Below are 19,758 nucleotides of genomic sequence, written 5' to 3' on the forward strand. Positions count from 1 at the left end.
TGTAAGGAAGAAGGAACCCGAGAGCTCTAAGAATGGGATGTGGAATCCATGTTTGCTTTTACCACTACTTCTCATCCCTAAGGATCAGTAACCTAGACCCTATGGGTATATAAAATGGCTTTAGGATGAAATACACTGGAATTCTAAAATGAGCAACTGAAAGAACTCAGCAGCAACAGGTAAAACATTTCCAGTATTACAGAAGTAAGAACCAATTTACGGTACGAGAGCAAGGAAGACCATGCATATTAAATGGCAGATGGGATCACTCACCTGTCGAATTGACATAGTGCAGAGGATATACAGAAAGATGAAGGAACAGTCTGTGGTGTCATCTCCCAGCAGGTTTCGATGAGACAGTCCTTGGATGTAAGAAAGAGGGGTGAAAGGAAGCTTTGCCACCACTCTACCATCAAATCTAAAAAGGAACAAACAAAGAATTGTTATTTTTGGAAAATCGACAAGCTTCTTGCTTCCAGAGAAGAATCTGGGACAGAAATGCAACTTTAAGTCTCTTGATCTCTGAAAAACAAAGAAAAGGTGACATGCTAAAAAGAGACATGAACCTGAAGCACACTGACGAAAGGAAGGGCCTAGATTATCCCCACATGGCTTTTTCTAAACTAGTGGGTCTCAATTCTTTTGGAATCAGGACCTCCTTTACATACTCACAAATTATGATGACCCTAAAAAGGTCTTGTTTGTGTAGGTTATAGCTACTGATGTTGATATCTGTATTAGAAATTGAAACTGTCTTCAGGCTGTCGCAGTATCATGTATCATGAAGCCTCTGGGAAACTCCACTGAACACTTATGAGAGAATGAGAGTAAAAAAGGCAAATAACATCTCAGAATTATTGTAAAAATAGTTTTGATTTCAAGGACTTCCTGAAAGGGTCTCAGAAACTTCCAGAGATCCCCAGACCACAGTTTGAGAGCCACTATTTTAAACCATAACACCAATAAGATCTTTTTCAAGACCCAAAGATACCTGATACACACATGAAATAGGATAAACATTTCTGAATAGGTGTTTATAGAAGATACAGTGGTGAATGCCAAAAGCAGATTACTAAACTGGATACACAACATTCTAGCTATTCGGGTTTGGAAGAAATTCCTTTTACTTTTTCTGAAATAGAAAAGAGAAGTGTTTCTAAAAGAGAAAAGCATAGGAAAATAGCTAGAAGCAAATACATATCAGTATTTATGTTAAGGTGCTAGGGATATGAGCTTCTTTTATATTTTTCTACTAATAAGCCGTATAATGAGACAATAATGAAACTTATAAAAATTAATGTGATTAAGGATAGTGATACCTATTTAAACTATAACATTAACAAAAAAATGACAGTATCAGCCAAATTACCGTAATAGTCTTTAATTCCAGTTAAAATGGCTAGAAAATCCTCTTTTAGAAAAACACTTGGTATTTAGACTGTTTCTGTTGGGGAAGAAAGAGGTAGTAACATATCTTTTTCTTTGGGGAAAAAACCCTAAATATCTAGATCAACTATTGTGTGGTTCCCTAAGAGGCTCGTACAACTATACTGCAAAGAATACAGAATAAATATGACATCTTCTATATGTATGATTATCTACTTAATACTGTATTTCCAGCTGCCTTCCTAGTATATATTAAACAGAGATAGGGCTCAATGATGAGGTGACTATACTTGTATCTGACAAAAATAGTTAAAGATCTGCTTGAAGTAATTATTTTCATTCTTTTCTACTAACCTCACAAAAGCAAAACAAAAGTAATAATTTTTCCAAGAGGACACATCCCCATCCCTCACAAGAAGTACTAAATACAATTACCCTATCATTTTCTGACTATACGCTGTATACAGTGTGCCGTTCTAGGTGTGCCACTTTGGTTATCCTTCTGTAGAGTTAAACTGTGAAATGAAGGAATGGAACAGATATGATATTTATCCTTGTTATTGCTAACATACACACCCAACAAATTCATCTCATGTAGTCATTTTATGTTATTTTCAATTTGAAAACCTTTATGTCCTGTAAATTAGTCAAAGTGTGTGAAGCTGAACATCTACTATGCATGAGACCATAAACCAGCAAAAATATGAAAGAAACTTTCAAGAACTCTTACTTTTAATGAACTAATTTTTTTCAGGGGACTAGAAGGAACAGCTAAATGAACTGGTGTCTAGCCTAATCAAAAAGTTGGGGAGAGAAGTGGGGAAGGTGCAAAGAGAGAAATGAGTTACAAGAGATACATTATTTCTTTAAGTACACTTACTCTCTGCAACTCTAGAGCGCAGGACCACTACTCATGAGCACAGGTACAAGAAGGCACATTTTGGCCAGTAAAAGGAATTATTTTCAAACCCTAAAAACTACTCAATAAAAGTATATCTCAGAAAAAAACCAAGCTCCTCATTGTCAGAAATAACTTTTAAAAGGATGAAAAATTATCCACAAGAGACATTACTGATGGGATTTCTGTACTGTTAAATGACCTTTAAGATCTTTTCCAATTCCAAAATCCTATTATTTCAGCTTTATAGAAATGATTCAGGAAGAGAAGCCAAAGAAAAGTAAGTAGCTACTTCTAGTGCCTTCTATGGCTTCTCTGGCAGGAGGATTGTTTGAGCTCAGGAGTTCGAGAACAGCCTGAGCAAGAGCGAGATCCCATCTCTACTAAAAAAAACAGAAAGAAATTAGCTGGACAACTAAAACTATATAGAAAAAATTAGCCGGACATGGTGGCGCATGCCTGTAGTCCCAGCTACTCGGGAGGCTGAGGCAGGAGGATCGCTTGAGCCCAGGAGTTTGAGGTTGCTGTGAGCTAGGCTGACGCCATGGCACTCTAGCCCGGGCAACAGAGTGAGACTCTGTCTCTCAAAAAAAAAAAAAAACCACAATGCTATAAAAATAAAAATGTAGAATAATATGAATTTGAGAGCTCTTTTGATAAGAAAAGTGATTTCATTCCCCACGTGTTTTGCACACAGCATTTTTGATAAAATAAATATTAAAGAAGCATATGGCTTTGAAAACCTCAGTCTATCTGTCTGAGACAAGGGTCTCGCTCTGCTGCCCATGCTAGAACACAGTAGTGTGATTATACTTCACTGCAGCCTCCAGCTCCTGGCCTCAAGCAATCCTCCTGCCTCAGCCTCCCGAGCTGGGACCACAGGTGCACTGCTCAGGCTGGTCTTGAACTCCTGGCCTCAAGTGATCCTCCCACCTTGCCCTCCCAAAGTGCCAGGATTACAGGTGTGAGCCACCAGGCCCAACTCCAAGTTCTGGCAATTTTCAATAAAACTGCTATAAACATCTCTATGCAGCTTTTTGTATGGACCTAAGTTTTCAACTGATTTTGGTTCGTTTCCGCTTTTTATTCTATGTAATTCTACATTGTTTGATTATGGAGAAAGATTCAGAAGTACTGTTGGGAATAATCTAAAAATATAAATTAATAAAACCTTTCTAGAGAACAACTTTTCTCAAAATTTAACTGAAGCAATACTTCTAGGATATACCCTAAGAAAATAATAAGTATACACCAGTATAGATACTACCTGAAAATATTCTGTATGAAGATTAATAGAAAGTTAGGTAAATTAGGGTACATCCATTCGGTGGAATACTATAACATACTCTTTTCAAAAAGAGTATGTTAGAGCTATAAGAATAGTATTTTAAAAATTGTCACAGGTTTTTATATATATAAAAATTACAGCAGGTTACAAAACAATCATTCTTATGTATAAAAATTTATCTATACAAATACCTAAATATCTGTCTATATATATAAAAAAGTACAAATCTTGAAGGATATATACTACATTTGGAGGAAGCAGAGTGGTTTTTTACTTTATATTTTATACATTTATGTATTATTAGAATTTTCTAATGAGAATATATTACTTTAATAATTAGAGAAAAAAGGTAATAAAGGAAGTTCCACCTTAGGGAAAACACATGGCATTAGGATAAAAAATTATATTTTAAAGCAGATGCCCTTCCCATAAAGCAGTCTTTCACAGAAATAGTGTGTGTCAGTGGAGATTTAAAAGACTGTTTACCATAATATGTTCACGAATAATATTAAGAAAAAAGAAATCACATGGGCCGGGCGCAGTGGCTCACGCCTGTAATCCTAGCACTCTGGGAGGCTGAGGCAGGAGGATCGCTCCAGGTCAGGAGTTTGAGACCAGCCTGAGCAAGAGCAAGACCCCGTCTCTACTAAAAATAGAAAGAAATTATATGGACAGCTAAAAATATATATAGAAAAAATTAGCCGGGCATGGTGGTGCATGCCTGTAGTCCCAGCTACTCGGGAGGCTGAGGCAGGAGGATCGCTTGAGCCCAGGAGTTCAGGAGTTTGAGGTTGCTGTGAGCTAGGCTGATGCCACGGCACTCTAGCCTGGGCAACAGAGTGAGACTGTGTATCAAAAAAAAAAAAGAAAGAAATCACATGAATGCAAAGCAGCATTACTACTAGTCAAAACTATCACAGTTATTTCTTACCCATGCTATTTCATTAGAACTCATCTGTACCCAGGACTAAGGAATAAAACTTAATGCTGAACTTCAAGCTGAGGAGGCTCAAATCTGTTGCAGTAATCACACAGTAAAGCCAAGGCCAATAAGAATAGCTATACACACACACACACACACACACACACTAACCTACACAAATATTATTAAGCAAATCAGAAGTATGAGAAAAACAAGAAGTTAAGCATTGAATAGAATATAAAAGAAAATTAAGCCAGCTCTATACTGTCCAGAATGTAACAAATTTAAGAAGAGTACCTGAGTGGGTAGTTTGAGTAGTACCGATGAAGCTTACTAGTTAACTATCAAACCTTTCAGTGTTTGGTTTGCCTGGTAATTCAGTGATAGGTACCCAAGAAATGAGAGAAAGCACGACAGAGTCAGAGCACTGGATTTAGCATGAAGATAGAGATCACAGGACTTTTAGAGCCTTGGGCAAGTCATTTCATCTTCCAAAGGCCCCTTTCAGCTCTAAAGGTCTGTGAATTCTAGTAAGGGTTAGTTAAGTGAAAATTTTGTGTTAAAATCATTTCGAACAACCTCTCTAATCTCTCATCCAGATAAAAATGACCACTCTCATCTTTCTCCCTTACTGTACCTCACTTATATTTCTATTATTATAACACCCATCAATGTACTCATTTGTTTATCTGACTTTTCTTCCTATAAAATTTTGATTCTTTACAGGCATATACAAGCTTGCTTAAAGAAAAATTAATCTACTGAGAGGAGGAGTCACATCTTCTTTGTTATATTCCAATACCTAGCACAGTGCTGGCACAAGGCACACAGTTAATAGGGAAGGATATGCTTGGGGAGAAGATGCAAGGAGAAGGAGAGACAGACAGAAAGGAAGCAGAGGACAAAGAGTTAAGAGAAAGGGAAGAAAAAGAAGGAGTGAGGGAAATTCTAATATATATGGTATAATTCAGATGAGCTTTGGAAGGGTAATAAGTGACTGTCATTCTTTGGATATTTTCCTAACTTTTGTCAAAAGCAGTTACACAACTACTCAGGTCTGCTATATGTTAGTTTAGACAATAGTAACCTATCTTATCATTAAACAAGATTATAGTTCTTAAGACTCTACTTTAAGAGTCAAAACATCTTTATATGACTACCTTCATTTTGAAGCAGCAATTTAAAAACAGAGGGAACACATTAAATTCTTTTTAGAGACCTCATAATGCCAAACTTTTGCCTTGTACATAAAACATCCTCAGTATTAAGAGGATAAAAATGTTATTGTGTATTTATATTTTATCAAAATTAAATTTCCTATATTTTGATAATTGTCTTGAAATTATATTAAAAAATGTTCTTGTTAAAAAAAAAAAAATCCAGAAGTTCTCATAAACATAAATGAAAAATTGTCCCTGTTCTTAGGAAATACATACTATGAGTAAAGGGGTGAGAAGCCTACAACATACTCTCAAATGATTAAGAAAAATAAATAATGTATGTATGAATATACATATGATATATATAGAGAGAGAAAAGAAAAGAACTAACAATTGTGAATCTGGATAAAGGATATACTATTCTTGCAACTCTTCTGTAAGTTTGACATTATATCAAAATAAAATATTACCAAAAAAGTACATGTTAACATACATACAAATACAGAGTAATAGTTATTAGGCAAAACCATATAAAAGATACTCACATGGAATTGAACATTCCCATTAGGGCAGTAAAACAAAAACCAATCGCAAACATGGATTTCATTCGAACCTGTAATGAGATCAATAAACTGTCATTTGACACTAAAGAAAACCCCACCTCTAAAGCATATCCCAAAAGTTTTGGCTTCGTATCATTTTTTTAAAAAAGCACTCCTCAGCAAAAAGCTGTTTGTTGGCTAACCTGCCCTCCATCTCCAATTCCTCTTCGTGCTACCTCGTGATGAATAACGCTGGGATGGCCATGTGACCCCATTCTAGCCAACGAGTTATCAGCACAAGTAAAAGGTCTCTCAGTAAGTTCCATGTTAAATATACAGAAGTAGAAAAACTAGTCAAGCCACATAATTAGCCTATCTATGCCTTAAGAAAACATGCTTGAACAAAGACTATTCTTTATAAATAATGAGTAAATAGGTAATGAAATCACTTTTCCTTACAATTCATGGTATGCCTGACACTCAGAACAAAAGGCCTCCTAAAGAACAAAATAAAAGCCAACTATAATGTTCCAACTCCTACACTGGGATTATACAAGTCACCATAAAACCGAAGATGCAGCACTAACATAAGGAAGAAAAAGAAAATAAACCACCTCATTTGAAAACATAAGAGGGAAACTATGTAAGAGCTGTGTGAAGAGGACAAATTATGACCTCCAAGACAGCCTTTAAAAGTTACTTATATTATTAAAATGAAGTTTTAGAACAGTAGCATATTTTCACTTCCATTTGGTCCAGAAACACCCATGATACTATTTATAGCCTTCCCAGGTGATAACTTTCTGAAAAGGTAAGTGCAATGCACTTGATGCAAATCAGGATCTTTTGCTAAAAACATTATGTGGTTTAGCAAGAAGTTATATTTAAGATTCTTACCATTGATAGATCTCTGTTGTTATTCTTCAGTTTCTCTTCTTGCCTCTCTGAAAAGAATTAATGAAATGGTTAATACATACAGTGCTGAGCACAAAGCAGTTGTTAAACTGTCACTGATTGGTAATTAAAAAAGCACTCTGTCTCAGTATCATTTAATAAGATGAAATAATTACTACATATGGAATATGGCATATTTTGTACTAACAGAAAATTCAAATGTAGTACAGCACCAAAATATTTCAATTTAAATAAATAAAAATCTTTAGAGTTTAATTTTTTTAATTACCTTTCATATTAAAAGTCTTAAGTCTGTACATTAAGATATACTCTTATATTAAATCTATGGAAACTGCCAATTGGTTAATTCATAAGTGTAACATAATGATTGTACTTAGGTGTCTCAAATATTAAATATCCACTCTTATATTTTCTTCTCTTTTTCAATTTCTCTGAAAGAGCATATAGTCTAAAAATTATAAGCCAGTTGATAACTTTAGAATTCAGGTTCTTTCACACTACAGTCTAATCCATCCAAAAATAAACAGTCTTATAGTTAAGTCATTTATAAAACTAGGAAATGTGGCATATATTTCAACAAAATTGTTATATACATAGAAACTGCTAAAAAACCCAAACTACTAAAGAAGCCTCAAATGTACATTTTTATGTATTTACTGTATGCCATCAACATAAAAGACTCTGTTGTCGTACCTATGAAAAAACTAAAGCCCAGCAAACGGGCAGTAACTCGTCAGAGACCACAGAGGTATTTTATGGCAAAGCCAGGACTGGAATCCAAGTTTCCTAACTCCCAACCCAATGATGTCTATATTCACTATGTTACTGCTTTCTTTGACCATGTATTTTATCACCAGGATTAATTCATTCTATAAATACTTATAGATGATTACCAACTAACTATACGCAAGGCACTCTTCTGAGCACTGAGGATACATAAACAAAACATAAAAATTCCCATCCTCATACAAAGATTATGAAGTAAAAATATATTAATAATAACAGGAAAATGTCCTCTGAAACAAAAAATATACTATTAGGCTATATTAAACTGGTGTGAGAGCTGGAAAACTCATGCAAGTAAAAGAAAGGAACAAGAACAGGCCTACAGAAAGATCAACCTGCAGACTAGACTGAAGTTTCTAAACCGTAAATGGCAGACGAACATAAGATTCCTTGTCCTTAACTGTTTCTACCCAGTTTCTTCTTCCTGGAAGGAGAGCACACAGGCGGGAGAGTGGGGATGCTGAACACATACGGAAGAAAGTAAACAAAAAGGAATGCAGTTATAGTCCATCCTAGGGGCTGGAGCTCCTTTCATGCCTAAGTAGTCCTCTCACAATGTAACTAGTCTTTTTTAAATGGGGGCGGGGAGGTTTGAGGACTGGGATAACGGATGACTACAAGTGGGGAAAAGGGACTATTACAAAGAAATAAAAAGTACAGAAAACTATCTATGCTAGAAATCCTGGAATATCCTTAACTCTATTCTCTCATCCAAATCAAACATCAAGGCCAATTAATTATATTAGGTCATTAAATACAAAATGTCTAATTTCAAATCAGAAGTGTAGTTTATTAAATCTGAAACAAGAAACACTTCTCTGAAACACTGAATATCGCTGGGACTTCCCTCTTACTGAAAACTCCCTTCTTTCAGTGCAGTAGCATCACTCTTACCCCCCTCTACTCCCCAAATACTATATATATTTTTGTAAATAAGCTCAAGTGGGGAATCCGAGCAAAGGAAAAATAAGGGTTGGATAACAAAACTATAGATAGGATCAGTACATAAAAATACATTTAATTGGTCCTATAAAGTTGCTGGACATGAATAGCAAATCTGACTCTAGGCTTATTAGTAGCCAATTCAAAGGAAAAAAAAAATCAGTCCAAGCACAGTGTCCATAAGATAAAAAAAAAAAATCAATTATTTATGAGAGTCACTGTTTTTCCTGACATTGAAAACCAATAGAAACGATTTTCACAATCTGTCATCAGAAGACAATCGTGTAAGTTGTGGATAATGTTCTCGTAAATATTCCATAGTAGTACTACAACAAATTCTACCTGGTTGGGTTTTTCATAATGTGCCTAACAATGTAAATGTCAAGGTGTCATAGAGTAAAAGTAATTTTATGAAGTTCAAAATAATGCAGTTTAAGTTTATAGATTTCTAATAGTCTGGCTTAATCTAAGAGTAAGATTTACAAGTCTAGAGAATGGATAGGCTGTCTTTTAAGCCACTCTTCATAGATATTATTTCTTATAACTTCTGATGAGCTATTTTGGGTAAGCAAACAATTCAAGGCTGCATTCCATATTGAATCATTTAAGTTCAGATACTTTGTGTTGTCAATTTAAAGGCAGATGGTAATCTGCCTTCCATTTTCATATCTTTCCTATTTTTTATAGCAAAGGTACTTGAAAGAGTTGTCCATGTTCAGTATCTTCATTTCCTCACTATACATCATCTCCTTAATCTACACAATCTGGATTCTGTCCCCCATCATGCCAATGAAATCATTCTTAATAAAATCACTAATAACTTCCATTTCTTAAACATTTAACACGTATCCTCAGACCCTTCTTTCTCCCTGAAATTCTCTCAACTTCTGTGACACTAACTCCTTTCCAACTTATCTGATAACACTTTTTCAGAGCTCTACTTCTGCTACCCCTTAAATTTTTGTTTCCTCAAGATACTCTCCACCCTCAGCCCTCTGCTCTTCTTGCCCTACCTTCCATCCCTGTCTGGTCCCATTTACCTTATGGACTCAATTACTACTTACAAGCATATGGCTCTAAAATCTGTTTGTAGCCCTATCTCTCTGCCAGCTCCCAAACCGTATACACAACTGTGTACCAAACATTCCCACCCTGTCACACAGGCTCTTCAAATCCAACATATTCAAACCTGAAATCATCTTTTTTATCTTCCCCATCCCCATCTGCTATTCCTCCAATATTTCCTATCCATATCAGAAATCTGGGCATCTTCCTAGACTCATACCTCTCTCCGTGCCCTATATCTAAATTGTCACTGGGCTGGGAGCGGTGGCTCACGCCTATAATCCCAGCACTCTGGGAGGCCAAGGCAGGAGGATCACTTGAGGCCAAGAGCTCAAAACTAGCCTGGGCAACATAGCAAGACCCCGTCCCTCCAAAAAATTTTTTTAAAAATTAGTCAGGTGTGGTGGTGTGCACCTGCAGTCCTAGCTACTTGGGAAGCTGAGGCAGGAGGATCACTTGAGCCCAGGAGCTCAAGGCTTCATTGAGCTATGATCATGCCACTGCACTCCAGCCTGAGTGACAGAGGAAGACTTCATCTCTTAAAAAAGAAAAAAAAAAAAAAACAGTCAGAGTCCTGTTGCTTCTACCTTCTCTAGACTGTTAATTTGTACCATCTACTCCATTCCCACTGCCTCTGCAAGTCCAGGTTCTTACCATTTTTATGCCTGGGATACTTAGAAAGCCTCATGATTTCCCTACCTCCAAAATGATCTCCTCTCCAACTTATCCTCTCCAAACTATTACCAGAGTTGTCTTCCTTAAACAAAATCTGATATCAATCCTCTGTTTAAATCCCTTAATGATTGTCTAAAGTCTTCTAGATACAAACTAAATTCCTTACCTTAGTTTAATTTATAAAGCCCTTTATGGACTAGGCCCTGCTTATTTGTCTAGCCTCACGTGCCTGTACTTTACACATATCTTTTATTTGTTACAGTAAACAATTTGTAGCTCCAGGTATATACCTTGCTATTTTAGCCCTCCATGCTTTTGCATATGCCTGTCTTCTGCCTAGAACGTACATGGTTTTAAAATGTACAGGTGGATTCTAAAGGTAGAAATGACCAGGTTCAAACCCCTTCTCTAACACTCAAATCCCATCATACCACTGAAAGACCTAGTGCAAGATATTTAACTTAAGTCTCAATTTTCTCATCTATAAAAATAAGATAACACTGTTCCCTACCACATACATGGTTATGAGAATTTTAAAATGTGTAAAGTTACCACAGTGTGTTGCAGAAGTGCTCAATACACACAAATAGTGTAATATATTTATATTTATTTCGCTAACTCATATTAAAGCTTTAAAATTCAGCTAAATTATTGTATCTTCAAGAAAACCTGACCCTCTAGGTTGACCTGGATATCCCTTCTCTTTAATTTTTATAACACTGAAAATATAGCTCTATGAAAAATACTTACCATACTGCACAGTAATCATTTATTTTCTTGTCTGTTTTCCTTAACAGAATTTATAAAGATAGAACCTTTTTCTACTTTGTTTCTCCAATGCCTAATAGAGCCACTGACAGAGAGTGGATATACATAGTATCTTGCCATGGAATTCAAAGAGTAGGCCATTTGAAAAATGTCTGGTAGCCCTACATTACATTGAAAAACTTTAATCAGAACAGGATACTGGCATAGTCCGCCCGGTAGAATTCTCCCCTGGGACCCTAAGAGCGGTGACCCAGGTATGGAGACATAGTTTCTGAACCAAATACACAGTTTGGCAATAATTTTTTCCTGATTTCAGAATCAGGAAGCATCATAAAGTATAGACACAAATCACATATATTAATTTATGAATTGACCTCTGGGAACAGAATTACTTAAATTCTAAATTACACTAAAATGCCAAAACCCACTATTTCTGAGTAGATAAAAATTACTCAGCAGAAAATTTCCTACCCCTTAGTGGATTTCCATTACTAGTCAATTCTCAGTAAGGAAGCCATGGAAACAATAAACACAAGTAACTCAGAATTCACTGTAAATAATCATCTCAGATATGAAAAACAATACACTTTTACAACCTATGCCAATAGCCCTCAGCCAAGTTCAAAAGCCACAACTGTCGTTTTACGAAAACTCAAATTTTAAAACTAGCAGCAAAAAAGAGCAACTGCTTGAATTTGTCCAATTTACTTCACAAAATGGTTAAGAATCAAGTAAGGCATGCAAGTGTTTTAAAAATCATAAAATCATATAAACTTGAGTAACATGAGTTACCATTATTAATGACTTTATTATATTTTCAATCATCTAAGAATTTTTTTCCAAGAAAATCCAAATTTTGTTTAAACTAATATCTCATCTTACCTATTTTCTTTTTCTGTTGTCGACCAGCTGACTCTGTTATTGTTTCCTTCTTCTTTTCCACTGTAAAGAACATAGTAACACAGTAAAAATTAATTATGCAATAATATTCTAAAGAAACAAAGGATAATTTATCACAGCCAAACCAATGGAAGCAGCTTACAAGAAAGTTACACACTGACTTTGATTATGGTTGTGACTGGCCCATTCACACAACTACTGACAGTAAAAGGTAGACACAATGTTCTAAAGACTAAAACAATAATTATCATCATTATTACTCAAATATGCCCATAAAGGATTGTATTAAGACACAATCAGAATCAAAACTGAGATGATTTTCAGATCATCAGGTGAGGATGATTATCTTAGCTGGCATCAAAGAAGAGTTTTCAAATTCTACTCTCTCAGATACCTATGGTTAATTGTAGCTCCATTCTCCTACTTACCACAAAAGTAGAAATTCATTCATTCAATTATTAGCTGCCTAAGTAACAGGTACTATTCTAGGTAGATGAGAAAATATAATCCTTGCCTTCTAAAGAATAATGGGAGGCGGGGATTATCAAATGACAATTATAGTAGGGTGGTAATACAGACATATGCACAGTGTATGAAAATCAGCAGTCAAAAAAGCTAAAACTGAATTTTTTGATGCATTTCAATTAATATGACAGAATAACAGTAAGCTTTTAAAAAAGGAATAGTGTAATATATTACTTTATATTTACTATCTTTAATCACCTGTAAACGGACTAGTATTAGATACGTCAAAGATTACCTTTACTTAGTTTATGTGCATTATCTGTTCCCCATGTTATCTTAGTACACTAATAATGAACAGTACTGTATAGGTTGGATCATTCTTAAAAGCTGCATTACTCTGGGAGGCCAAGGCAGGAGGATCGCTTGATTGAGCTCAGAAGTTCGAGACCAGCCTGAGCAAGAGCAAGACCCCGTTGCTACTAAAAATAGAAAAATTAGCTAGGTGTCATGGCATGTGCCTGTAGTCCCAGCTACTGGGGAGGCTGAGGCAGGAGGATCACTTGAGCCCAGGAATTTGAGCTTGTTGTGAGCTAAGCTAATGCCACAGCACTCTACTCAGGGCAACAGAGTGAGACTCTGTCTCAAAAAAAAAAAGAAAAAAAGCTGCATTAAAGAGAATTAGCAAGTAGAACTCTTTCTGTTAGTACACTGCTTACTCCTGAATTCTAAAAGCAAATTCGTGAGGCAGGAGGATCATTTGAGCCCAGGTTTTCACGGCTGTAGTAAGCTTAGAGTGCACCACTGCACCCCAACCTGACTGAGAGTGTCAGACCCTACCTCTAAGAAATAAATGCAAAATTGGTACTGCTCTATCAAAGAGATATAAAATTCAATTTGACTCCAATATTGCAGAAAAAATTTAAAGTGCTGACCAAAATAAAGTATGTATGAGGTGGGTGGGTGTGTGCGTGGGGGTTGGGTATGTACATTCTGGGAACCTAATATATATAAGGTAATGCTATATAACATACATAAGATAAAATATATACATGGAAAGAAAGATTTAGAATGAACTAGTGTGAGATCATAAAAGGAAATTTAGTCAAAGTCCACAAGATGTTATAGAAATAACATTTTAAAAGACAAAATGGTCAGAAAACATCAAATGTTTTATTCCCTATCATTACTATTAAACAAACAAACAAAATATTTCTTTCCCACTCCAGAAAGACTATAACACAACGACTTGGCATTTAACCATGACTGCATAAAAACAAGAGGGGAAAAAAAAAAGAAGGCTAGAGAACAGAAACATAAGATGATATTATAAACATTAACCTAGTCTTCTAGCAGACCAGATTGAGACTACACAAATCTTTCTTAGGAATAAATTAACCTAATGTTTTTCAAACTTCATAAGGTCGTAAAGATATCTTTGTACGTTGCTCTTTATTCACCAGAATCTTACTCCATAACAAGAAGTGGAAATGTCAGAGTTGACAAAAATAAAAGATGTCTACGATGAAATACATTTTTGTCCATGACCTGGTATTCCTGCATTCTGCATTCCAGAGTTCTGTCAAACAGATGATAAATTATTCTAAAAGCTTTATCCTATTTCACTGTAAACAGAAATATCTCATACTTCACAATAATTTATACTTAATAAATGCTCGCAAATAAACAATTCTGTTACAAGAATCAAATTATATACACTGGACTGTAATTTTTCCCATTACTTTATTAGCCTATATTACAACAGTAACACAATGAAGGGAGACCTACTGATATTTAGGGTAACTCTATAAACCCAGAGACCATCTGAATCAACCAATTCACTACCTTTAAGAAAACATATCTTTTGTCAATGGCCTCACATCAGTAGGTCTGCTTTTTGGATATTACCAGTATTCTCCAAATAATGCCAAGGATCAGATCAGCACAGGAAAAGAAATCTACATCTAATTCTAACTCAAACCTATTGATAATTTTTTCATATTCTTCAAAAACCCTACAAACTTCTTTTGCCTAGACCCATACCAAATTCTGAATACAAAATGTCAAAAGGGATTATATATTTGCAATTAAGGCATCTGTTCAAAGAGGGAATTTACCTTACATTCTTCCTTTTAAATATCCCTCATGCTAAATATAATAGTTGTGCATTTGATTATAAATTCCATAAGACAGAATCTATGCCCATTCATTTCATATTCTACTTACTGTGGTAAACTCAACATATAGCAAGCAATCAAATATGTCAATTGATGATATAAATGAAAATGATACATGTTAACTGAGTTTTGATAGATTATCCAAAGTAGAGGACTTAAGACCACAAGAAATGCCAAGAGTCATTCCAATTACTGACCTACCTCATACTTATCTTCAATGCAAGCATATGAAAGAATTACATCAAAATCACAACTACGGAAGTATAGCCTGGCAACTATATTACACTTTGAATTTAAGCGTAAGGTGACAGAGACTTTTTATTTATTTTTACAATGCAAATAATTAAAGACAACGCAATACTGTAGACACCAATGCAGCACAAAATCTACAGGACAAATCCATATTACATTAAGAATTTAAGGTATGAGAATACCTTAAACGAAGAATCCTGCCCTAGTGGAGCTTTACTCTAGCAGGTAGAAATAAACAATATGCAACAACACGATAAATAAGTAAATCATATACTATATTACAAAGTGATAAGAGCCATGGGAAAAAGATAGAGAAGGGGAAGGGAAATTAGTAGTAGTAGTGGTAGAGGAGGGGGACAAGTTGCAGTTTTAAATAAGGTGGTCAAGTTAAGACTCGGAGGTGAGATTTGAACAAAGATTTGAAGAAGGTAAGAGGATTAGCCAAGCAGATATTACAGGGAAGAACATTTCCAAGCACAAGGAACAACCACTAGAAAGAGCTCAGCACAAGAGTGTGGCTAGTGTCTGTGAGGAACAGCAAGCAGCCAGTGGAGACAAGAGTCAGATGGAAAGAAACCAGAGTGGTAACAGGGAAGCTCCGTGGGCCACTACAAAGACACTGGCCTTTCCATTCCTCTGAATGGAAAAGAAATACCATCACAGGGTTGCAAAGAAGGGACATGACCTGATGGACTTTTAAAAAAATTATTGTGGGCCGGGCGCGGTGGCTCACGCCTGTGATCCCAGCCCTCTGGGAGGCCAAGGCAGGTGGATCGCTCAAGGCCAGGAGTTCGAGACCAGCCTGAGTGAGACCCCGTCTCTACTAAAAATAGAAATAAATTATCTGGACGACTAAAAAAATATATAGAAAAAATTAGCCGGGCATGGTGGCGCATGCCTGTAGTCCCAGCTACTCGGGAGGCTACAGGTTGCAAGAAGAGTCAAAGATAACTACACAAGGATTATGGCCTGAGTAACTAGGACAGACTTGCCATTGACCAAGATAAAGGCTACAAATAAAGCAGGCTTAGAAGTGAGACGTAAGTATTTAATTTTGGATATTTTGGGATTGAGATGTCTGTTAATCATTCAGGCAGAGATGACAAATTGATAGTTGGATATATGAATCTTGCACTAAGCTTTCCTAGAGGGCTGGAGACATAAACCTAGAGGTCATTGGAAAATACAGCACAAAAATGAGCTCACCAAAGAGGTGAATGTAAATAAAAAAAAATAAATTTTGTGTCACCTCCCAACAATAGCACATCAAGAAATGAAACTGCAAACGGATGAACAGTAAGATAAGAGCAAAACCAAGAAAGTATGGTGTCCTGGAAGCCACATACATAAAATGTAAGGTTTCTGGCTTGTACTCGGGAAGCATGGAGGTACCAGTCACCAAGACAGGGAAATCCTGAAAGAGGATCGTGTTTGTGAATGTAAAGATAATGAGTTTGGTTTTAAATATGTGGAGGTGCATTATCAACATTGAGTAAGTGAGGGAATAGTAAACTGTAATTTCAAAAGCCTGAGTTTGGTCTCTAATTCTCTGTTCTGTGATGTAAATTCCTTTACCTTTCTAAGTCTCAATCCCCTTTCCTATAATGTGAAGGTAATATTTTTACAACTGACCACAAATGGTTGCTGTGTGGAGTAAGTGAGATAATTTAAGGGGGAAAAAAAAACCGTCACACTCTTATGAAGACATAATAAAAAGTCACAAAATACAAAAAGTTATAGGAATTCTAAGAAGCAAAAGTTATATTTAATGCTTATAAGGAAGAAAAGAACACTGAAAGCTGAATCAGCCCTCTGAGGAACCATTCACATTGTACCCTTAGCTGTGTCCCATGGAAACGCTGCTTTATTTCAAAGACAACAAACTCTACTTGTTTTCAATCTTTTCCTCAAACACTTCTTCAACTTCCTCACCCCACTGAAACTTGGGTTATCCCTGAAGACACCACTTACTGTGGCACCAGTCATAAGGATGTCATTCTCCAAACCGCCTCACATGTTAAAATTTACATATTTTTGTTCATATGCTATTTCTTTTACCTGGAATTTCCTTCCTCCAACTCATTCTCTATCCAAATTCTAACTACCCATAAGGGACCGCAAGGCCATCTGCATCATGAAAGCTTTCATGGTCCCTCGCAACTGAACAGGACCTCTTCTTTAGACCCACCACAGCACCTAACATGTACCTGCACGCCCCTCACTCCCCTCTAGCTGGTAGTATACATTTTGCACAAAAGTCTTCTATTTCTAAATAGACTTCAATTCAAGTCGAATTCATCTTTGTATTCCTATTAAGTTTTTGTATCAGGCGGCGCTCCTGCAATATTTACTGTGAACTTGCACTCAGTGAGCTTGAGGTGTTGCAACTATTTCTCCTGCGCTGCCATACTTACATTTCTTACTCTGTTTTTCCACTTCCGCCTTCAGTCTCTTGTATTTGTCTGTCCTGTAAACCAGGACCCAGGTTATACCTAGAACATTAAAAGCAACATGCTAATAGAGAAGTCTGGAAAGAGAACAACAAACTGTGAGTAGTGGTTACTGCAGAAGGAGGAATCTAACTTCTTGCTTTGCATTTACCTGTAGTTAACTTTTTTCAGATGTTAACACAACTGACTCTTCAGCCAAACTAACTGTAACAGGACGTGAAGGCGTCTCCACATACACCCAAGTGAATGAAAACGACCCTAGACCACAGAAAACTCGGCAATCGATTCCACACGCCCCCTCCCGCCTGTTCACGAGCTGCCCAGCGATTTCCTGAAACACAGTAAACAAGACCCCGAAGCAGGTAAGGCTCGCGATCGTTCCCCCGGGGCGCGAGGGGCCTGCGACCCTGCGTCGCGGGGACCGACCAAACGTCTGAGAAGCAGCGGCGCTCACCCTCGGCCAGCAGCGCCGTGCACACAGAGATGAACACGATGAGCAGAGTGTCCGCGAACATGGTGCTCATCGCGCCCCTTCGTCCCCGCACTCCCACCCGCCGGGGAGGACGCGCTCTGGAGCCAGCAAAAGCGAAGCGAAAACGACTTCCCCAGCCTCCGTGACCACCGAGGGACACACCGACGCCGACGGACTACAGGCCGCACTTCCGCTTCCGGGGCACGGCGCCGGAAAGGCTCGGGCCGGAGGCTGAGTGGGCGCACGCCTAGTCTCGGGGGCCGACTGGCTGGTTCTCGGGCCAAATCTCGCGAGAGGGAATCGCAGCGGCAGGGGCGGCGGGCTGTCCCCGGTGGCGTTTACCTGCTCTGTGCCGGCGGGCGCCTTGGCCTTGGCCGGGGCCTTGTCTGGGTTTCCGCCCCGCTTCTGTGGCCGTAATAGTGGATAGTTGAGCCTAGGTTTGCGGTAGAGTAAGAAGACTGGCTTCCGCCAACACGACCCGAACGCCAGGGTTTAGGTGCCGGGCCGTGGCCGTGGAGCTGGGGACACGAAGGTCACTTAGTCGGGGGCCGCTGGCTTCGCGGAGCTGCCGCCAGGGCGAAGGGGAGAACCTGGGACAGGCCGCGCGATTAGGGTTTGACCGGAGACGTGGCCAGAGTGCCGCGGCCACACGGTCGGAGGGGGTCGGAGAAAGCTGGTGAAGGGCACCGAGGCGGTGACTCGGGGGAGCGGGAGCGCGTGGGGAGAAGGCGAGGGACCTCCCCGGCAGAGTGAGGGCGAAGACGCGGATGCTTCCAACTGCCGAGCGTGCAGTGGAGAAGGAGGTGTGTGTCGGAGAAGGGGTCGTAAAGCCAGATGCCCGCAGCGATGAGAAAACGTAAATTATACAAGCAGAGCCCAAGAAATCGGTGGCAGGTGCTGAGATGGACAAGGGCGCGTGAACTTCACCCGAAAGGCGCATTTGATACTCAGATCCAACCAACTTCTCTGGGAGAATGAGTACCTCGTTTTTGAGATCGCTCCATTTTTCAGTAAAATCCAGAAATCCTGATTTGTATGTGAAAATTCAACCTACAAATGCTGGTAACTCATTAAAATCTAAAAGTTTAAAAATAGGTCAAAGAAACTGGCTCAGTAGCTTGGTTTTGGGCTGAGTACAGGTATTCAGACTGCCTGTGTGTGTGTGCGAAAGCTGGCTGAGCTGTCTGCCCTTGACTTTCGTTTTCTTTTTTCTTTTCTTTTTGGAAGTTAAACGTGGTCAAGTCTTTTATTTTATTTTTTTAAAGAAGTGGGATCTTGCTCTGTCGCCTGGGCTGGAGTGTAGTGGCATGATCATAGCTCACTGCCGGTTTGAATTTCTGGACTCAAACGATCTTTCTGCCTCAGCCTTCTAAGTAGCTAGAACTACAGGCATGCGCCACCATGCCCGATTGATTTTTTTTAATTTTTTGTAGAGGCAGGGTCTGGTTATGTTGCCTAGGCTGGTCTTAAACTTCTGGGCTCAAGTGATCCTCCCATCTCAGCCTCCCAGAGTAGTGTGATTACAGGCCTGAGCCTCTGTGCTCAGCTGACGTATACTTTCTATCATTGGTTCTTTTCTCTTAAACTCCACTGCATTTAATTTGTATTAATAGTTCTCCTATAGCACTACTTTTGACATTTTTTAGTTATATGTGCATTTCTTGTCCCCTCTCCTAGACTTAGCAGGAGAGACTCTGC

At 37.9% G+C, this 19,758-nt stretch overlaps 1 protein-coding gene across 1 annotated transcript in view; it reads right to left on the reverse strand.

The window, feature by feature from the left end:
• Nucleotides 1–18,282, reverse strand: part of TMCO1 (transmembrane and coiled-coil domains 1) — a 33,612-nt gene extending 15,330 nt beyond the window's left edge. Inside the window, exons 1-6 of the mRNA XM_045546606.1 lie at nt 18,043–18,282; nt 17,553–17,630; nt 12,230–12,289; nt 7,094–7,140; nt 6,200–6,267; nt 274–418 (exon numbers count right to left, since the gene is read on the reverse strand). Coding sequence (XP_045402562.1) covers nt 274–418; nt 6,200–6,267; nt 7,094–7,140; nt 12,230–12,289; nt 17,553–17,630; nt 18,043–18,112 — 468 coding nt within the window. The 5' untranslated portion in view covers nt 18,113–18,282. The remainder of the gene's footprint in view (nt 1–273; nt 419–6,199; nt 6,268–7,093; nt 7,141–12,229; nt 12,290–17,552; nt 17,631–18,042) is intronic.
• Between the last annotated feature and the right edge of the window lie 1,476 nt (nt 18,283–19,758).

This window comes from Lemur catta, chromosome 3 (assembly GCF_020740605.2).
Source record: "Lemur catta isolate mLemCat1 chromosome 3, mLemCat1.pri, whole genome shotgun sequence".
NCBI lineage: Eukaryota > Metazoa > Chordata > Mammalia > Primates > Lemuridae > Lemur > Lemur catta.